Raw genomic sequence first — 6,389 nt, 5'->3', positions numbered from 1 at the left:
AATTAGGGCTAACTTTGAGTATGAAAGTCAATTTGGTAATGCCTCATGGTTACAGGTATCAAGAATGTCAATAGACAACCAAGAAGATTGTTTACTGGTTGTGCTCTTCAAGCTCTTCAACAACTTACCGGTATTAATTTTATCTTCTATTTCGGTACTCAATTCTTCACCAGTTCCGGTATTGAAGATCCATTCCTTATTCAACTTGCCACCAACATTGTTAATGTTGGTCTGACAATTCCAGGTATTATTTTAGTTGAAACTTGGGGTAGACGTAGCTTAATGTTGTTTGGTAGTTCAGTTATGGCAGTTTCCCAATTAATTGTTGCTATTGTTGGTGTTGCTCAACCTCATGCTAAAGCCGCAAATCAAACTTTAGTTGCATTCAGTTGTATTTTCATTGCTGGTTTTGCTTGTTCTTGGGGTCCATTGGCATGGGCTATTTGTAGTGAAAACTTTTCTTTGAATGTCAGACAAAAGAGTATTTCCATTACTACTGCATTTAATTGGCTTTTCAACTTTGCTATTGCTTATGCTACTCCATATTTGGTTGATCCAGGTAAGGGTAATGCTAATTTAGGTAGTAAAGTTTTCTTCATCTGGGGTGGATGTAATGTTATTGGTGGTCTTTTCGTTTACTTTATGATCTTCGAAGCTAAAGGTTTGAGTTTGGAACAAGTTGATGAAATGTATATGAAGGTCAAACATGCCTGGCAATCTAAAAATTTTGTTCCTTCTGTTCATGCTTTCAGAGACGAAACTACTGGTGTTCATCGTATTTCTTCTGAAATGAAGGATGATGTCGCTCACATCGATGAAGACTCTGTCTAATGTCGGTATTGCTATATGTCTATTCAATTCAATTCTTGTTTTCTTGTGTAGTTTTATACTTGTTTTAAATTATTAGTAATGTTAAATACGATTTTTTTTTTCTGTATTATCCATGTCTATGCTAGTTGACTTGATCGCATGATAGTCGTGTTAAAATTGCAGACAACCCCAGTCGTTAAAAATATTTGTACTGTAAGAAGATTAAGGATCTTATTGATGGGGACATTACTAGGGGCACTATTTGTAGAAGAGAATAAAATCACATCAAGGCAAGTCGTATTTATACAGTGGGTGTCAGAAAAAAATCAAAATTTCTCGCCAAAATACTTTGTTCGTTTCTCTAGATTGCAATAAACTAAACACAATACACTGACCAAGAAAGAAAATGTTTAACATTACGGTATTATTGTAATTGTTTCAAAGTCTAGTTTTCATTAGAAACATAACACATCTAATATTCTCTATTTTTAGGTGTTGATTTCAAGCAATTATTTTGGTAGCAGATTTTTATTTTGACACAAATACACGAGCTTCACATTACCAATGCTACCCCACTAAATTTTCTTATTACTTCTCAAGCTTTATCATCTCCTTCAGAACTGACAGAGCTTATAGTCGTGACAATTGCAATGTAGTTAAAGATATTGTTTTGGTTCTATCCAGCGTTTTTTTGTAAGAATGTTGATTTCTAATTCAATTTTGGAGCAAATTTGTGTGAAAAATTTTGCAACTTTTTTAATTTAAGTCTTCAATCTTGATAAATGATTTCACACAAAAACATAATATAGTTGTAAATTTTCAATTCAAATAAGTTAGTTTGTATTATAGCTTGTAGATGTTTCATAGTCCCAAGATTTCAGAACATTTTTATGACATTTCAATAGAAGTTTTCAGCATTAATTTCGAAAATCATCAATACAAAAACTATATCTCCACTTTACTGCACCATTATTTCATCTATGGATTCAGTTGATTTTAATACGTAAAAGAGACCTGGAATGGATATTCTTTTCATAAATTCAGTTAACTGGAATTATGTCTAGCGCAGTTATGTATCCTTTTAGATTTTCATATAATCTCGTCAAATTTATTGTTCGCGTCAACTCCCTCCTAAACTAAGAGATGGTCAAATTGAAAAAGTGACATTCCTATCCAGAAATGATCTTATTTTTATTTGACACCACTGTATGAATGAATAATTTTGTCTCTGTGTATGCAAAACTTTTAGCAAGTAATGTAATTTATTTGTAGTCAACGGTATGATTAATTTTCAACTTTCGTGGTACAAACACTACCTGCAAAGCAGTGCAAATAATTTTGTCGCGACCGTTTGTGTATGGAAACAGAAAGCAAAAGAATGCAAACACAGTAGAACTCCAAATACACAAAAATATTCGATCTAAAATAAATTACTTCAATACTGGAAAAGATTGGTAGATAAAGGATTATTTGTGGGGGAGAGTGGAGGAGTAGTGGGGGAGAGAACTAAAACTTCTCCGATGTAATATAATAATCAGACATCAATGTATTGTGTTGGCGGTAAAGAATGGGGGGAATTGAAAGGCATTGATGGCTTATCAATGAATTGTTGACTAGATACTATTGTAAAATTTCCTTTTAATCTATATGATTCGCTTGAACTTTATTGTTATGACAAAATTTAATTGCTTTCTCCCCATTCAAAATCGATAATCACTATCATACCATGTCTCTAAACAATAAACTAAGAATATTTTCTTGTTGGTGTAACTTGAATTTGGAATAGTTGGCCCTGAAATTACATGTACTTACTCTATCTTTTTGTTTTCTTTCTTTGCTAATGAATAAATTGCATGGTGATACGGATTAAATATTCTTGAATTTACCCGATGTTGGGTCCCATACACAAAAACCTGTTTCTTTCATTGTCTAGTTTTTAGTAACAATTAGATATTCCCCCCCGCAAGTAGTTTTTCCTGACACCCACTCATGGATAAACCATTAAAAGAATTTTGTGTGTTTTGTAAATAAGGAAGAACTTACTCTTTGTTTATACAAACTGAGAATTCGATGATTTTTTTGTACGTTGAGTACATTAATCAAACTCATGACTATTTGAATTTATTCGATGAAATCCACTAATATCTAGTTTTACTTCGGTATACTGGATGTGGCTTTCACACTTTGAAGAGCTAAATTTCAAATATGACTAATCCCAGAGTCAACTAATTAGTTTATAATCTGTAGTTCACGGTTATGTGTGAGCACTAATTTACTTTCTTATGACAATACAAAGATGATTCTCTTGATCCCATTGGCTGAATGGAGTAAAGAAAAATTTTGTGGATTACACAACAATTTGGTTTAACCCCACAAATATTATATGCAATGCATCAATTTTAAAATAACCCAGCCTTACCATGTATGAGCAAAATATATTTGATACCGAGTTCTGCTAACTTGTAAACAACATGATTACAAAAATGAAGCAGTAAACAGCGATATCTAGCTATTACTTTCAATTCAATTAACATGAAGAACACGTCCAATGTGGACAAATATTCTTCCATGATGACAAAGCATACAACTTTTACTATACGAGGTATCTAATTTCATCATTTACTATTGTTGGTGATCTATTTTCTTTTTAGTTGCAATTTGCACACAAGGCGGAAAAACAATTGTTCCAGATTCCGAGAAGTTTGTGTCATTATTTCAACTTCTCGGAATAAACCAAACACAGAATATCAATATGGGCAAACGGATCCTTTTTAGTCTAATTTAACAACTTATTGAAGTTGCTGAGTGATCATTTATGCGGTTTCTTTTACATTACCTTTGTGATTGATATCGTAATATGAGAGAAAATAATACTGATGGCAATTAGTGACTTACTATCATCAAGGTGGTAAACTGAAATGAGATAATATTATACAAGCTTACATCACTGATATACATTGGCTTATGGCAGTGATCTACTAATACTAAGATAGTTAGTTCTTTCAATTCCAACAGTAATCAATAACAAATATAGGAATAATAGATGTAAGACAAATTTGGGATAAATTGGTAACAGCCTTCTTTACTTATTGGCCAAGAAAAAGCATCCAATTTGTGCTATAGCTAATGTAAAGGCTAATTGTTTTGTCCCTTTTCTGCTTTCCTGCAGAACTCGAGATGTGTTTGCAGTCAAGAGAATTTTTTTTAAAATACCGTTATTGAGTTTTACATCTAATATATGTATCATAATTCTATTGGTGGGGAAGATTTAGACAAGTTGGAATATCTTAGTAAAAGAGAATACTGTTCATTTTACCAAAAATCTATAAATTCAGCTACATCTTCCCTCAATTTTCATTCTTCTTTTTTTACATCTATTATTAAATAATATATTGCTTCACTACAACTACAACTACTACGTTCATTCACATCATTAACAATCAATAATGGGTTTACAAGATAGTGAATTGTTAAAGAAATACATCAACTTTGATGAAAAGAGAGCTGGGTCTTCCAGCAGAGCCATCATGTATGGTTTATTGGCTACCTTTGGTGGGTTCTTATTTGGTTACGACACAGGTACTATTTCTGGTGTTATGGCTATGGACTATGTCAAGAGTCATTTCCCTAATAACAAAACGAATTTCACTTCTGGTGAAAGTTCCTTGATTGTTTCTATTTTATCTGTTGGTACATTTTGTGGTTCTTTAGCTGCTCCATTGTTTTCTGATAGAATTGGACGTCGTTGGAGTATTATCTTATCTACTTTGATTGTATTCAATTTAGGGGTCGTCTTGCAAACTGCTGCAAGTGAAAAGAATTTGTTGATAGCTGGTAGAGCTATTGCTGGGTTAGGTGTTGGTTTGCTCAGTTCACTTGTTCCAATTTTCATTTCCGAAACTGCACCAAAATGGATTAGAGGTTCTATTGTCAGTACATATCAATTTATGGTTACTGTCGGTTTATTGGTTGCTGCATGTGCTAATAAAGGCTGTTCTAATAGAAACGACTCCGGTTCATATAGAATTCCAATTGGTATCCAATTAGCTTGGGGTTTATTACTTGGTATTGGATTCTTCTTTGCTCCTGATACTCCACGTTTCTGGATTTCTGTGTCCAAAGAAGAAAAGGCTAAGGAATCATTATCTAGATTAAGACAATTACCTGTTGATCATCCTGACTTGATTGATGAATATGAAGAAATCAAAGCTAACTTTGAGTATGAAAGTCAATTTGGTAACGCTTCATGGGCACAAGTTTTCAAAAATGTCAACAGACAGCCAAGAAGATTGTTTACTGGTTGTGCTCTTCAAGCTCTTCAACAACTTACCGGTATTAACTTCATTTTCTATTTTGGTACTCAATTCTTCACCAGTTCCGGTATTGATGACCCATTCCTTATCCAACTTGCCACCAACATTGTTAATGTTGGTCTGACTATTCCTGGTATTGTTTTGATTGAAACTTGGGGTAGACGTAACTTAATGTTGTTTGGCAGTGCTATCATGACAGTCTCACAGTTGATTGTTGCTATTGTTGGTGTTGCTCAACCAGATTCTAAAGCTGCAAATCAAACTTTAGTCGCATTCAGTTGTATTTTCATTGCTGGTTTTGCTTGTTCTTGGGGTCCATTGGCATGGACTATCTGTAGTGAAAATTTTTCTTTGAATGTTAGACAAAAGAGTATTTCCATCACCACTTCATTCAATTGGCTTTTCAACTTTGCTATTGCTTATGCTACTCCATATTTAGTCGATTCAGGTAAAGGCAACGCTGATTTAGGTAGTAAAGTTTTCTTCATCTGGGGTGGATGTAATGTTATTGGTTGTATTTTTGTCTACTTTATGGTCTTCGAAGCTAAAGGTTTGAGTTTGGAACAAGTTGATGAAATGTATATGAAGACTAGATACGCCTGGCAATCTAAAAATTTTGTTCCTTCTGTTCATGCTTTCAGAGACGAAACTACCAGTGTTCATCGTATTTCTTCTGAAATGAAAGATAATGTTGTTCATGTTGAAGAAGATTCTGTTTGATGTGGATGTTGATATGTATCCGCACAATTCAATTCTTGTTTTTTTTGTATATTTTTGTACTTGTTTTAAATCATTAGTAATGTTATATACGATTATTCTGTATTATCCATATTGATATTGGTTGCAAGATCACGTGGTGGCAGTGTTAAGATTGCAACATGCCCCCAGGTTGTTCCATGAATAATAAGGGATGAATGATCAACTATGAGACGGACTTACGCACCACGGATTTGGACCCATGTACACGACATCCGCACACGGGTTAGAAAATGTTCTCGATGTTTTTTTTTTTTTTAAGAATCCCACGAAATCCTGCGGTCTAAGTTTGCGTCATCAATTACACAACTTATTCAATTAGAGTTCATTAGTGATCATTTTATCTATTGAGAGTATTGCAAGATTTATTAATTTTATATTCCTTCCTTCCGGTTCTTTAGTCAATACTTTTGTAACCGACAACAGTAATACTAACAACTAACGCAAGAAACATGTCAACAAGTCAACCAGAGATTCAAGACTACCAAAGTCCAAGTAACACAGGTGGGT

The 6,389-nt window shown here is 33.5% G+C and overlaps 2 protein-coding genes across 2 annotated transcripts; both read left to right on the top strand. All coding sequences in view use genetic code 12, as the record gives it.

Moving 5' to 3' along the window:
• Positions 1-45: 45 nt before the first annotated feature.
• CTRG_06250 (uncharacterized protein) lies at positions 46-831 on the top strand (the record flags this gene model as incomplete). Its single annotated transcript, XM_002547772.1, has 1 exon — positions 46-831. One exon carries the CDS (start codon positions 46-48, stop codon positions 829-831), a length of 786 nt encoding a protein of 261 aa, XP_002547818.1.
• A 3,425-nt stretch (positions 832-4,256) lies between these two features.
• Positions 4,257-5,843, top strand: CTRG_06249 (sugar porter family MFS transporter; the record flags this gene model as incomplete). The annotated part of the gene is made up of 1 exon (XM_002547771.1): positions 4,257-5,843. One exon carries the CDS (start codon positions 4,257-4,259, stop codon positions 5,841-5,843), a length of 1,587 nt encoding a protein of 528 aa, XP_002547817.1.
• Between the last annotated feature and the right edge of the window lie 546 nt (positions 5,844-6,389).

This window comes from Candida tropicalis (assembly GCF_000006335.3).
Source record: "Candida tropicalis MYA-3404 genomic scaffold supercont3.20, whole genome shotgun sequence".
NCBI classification, from domain to species: Eukaryota; Fungi; Ascomycota; class Pichiomycetes; order Serinales; family Debaryomycetaceae; genus Candida; species Candida tropicalis.
This window is presented reverse-complemented; position numbering and strand designations above follow the sequence as displayed.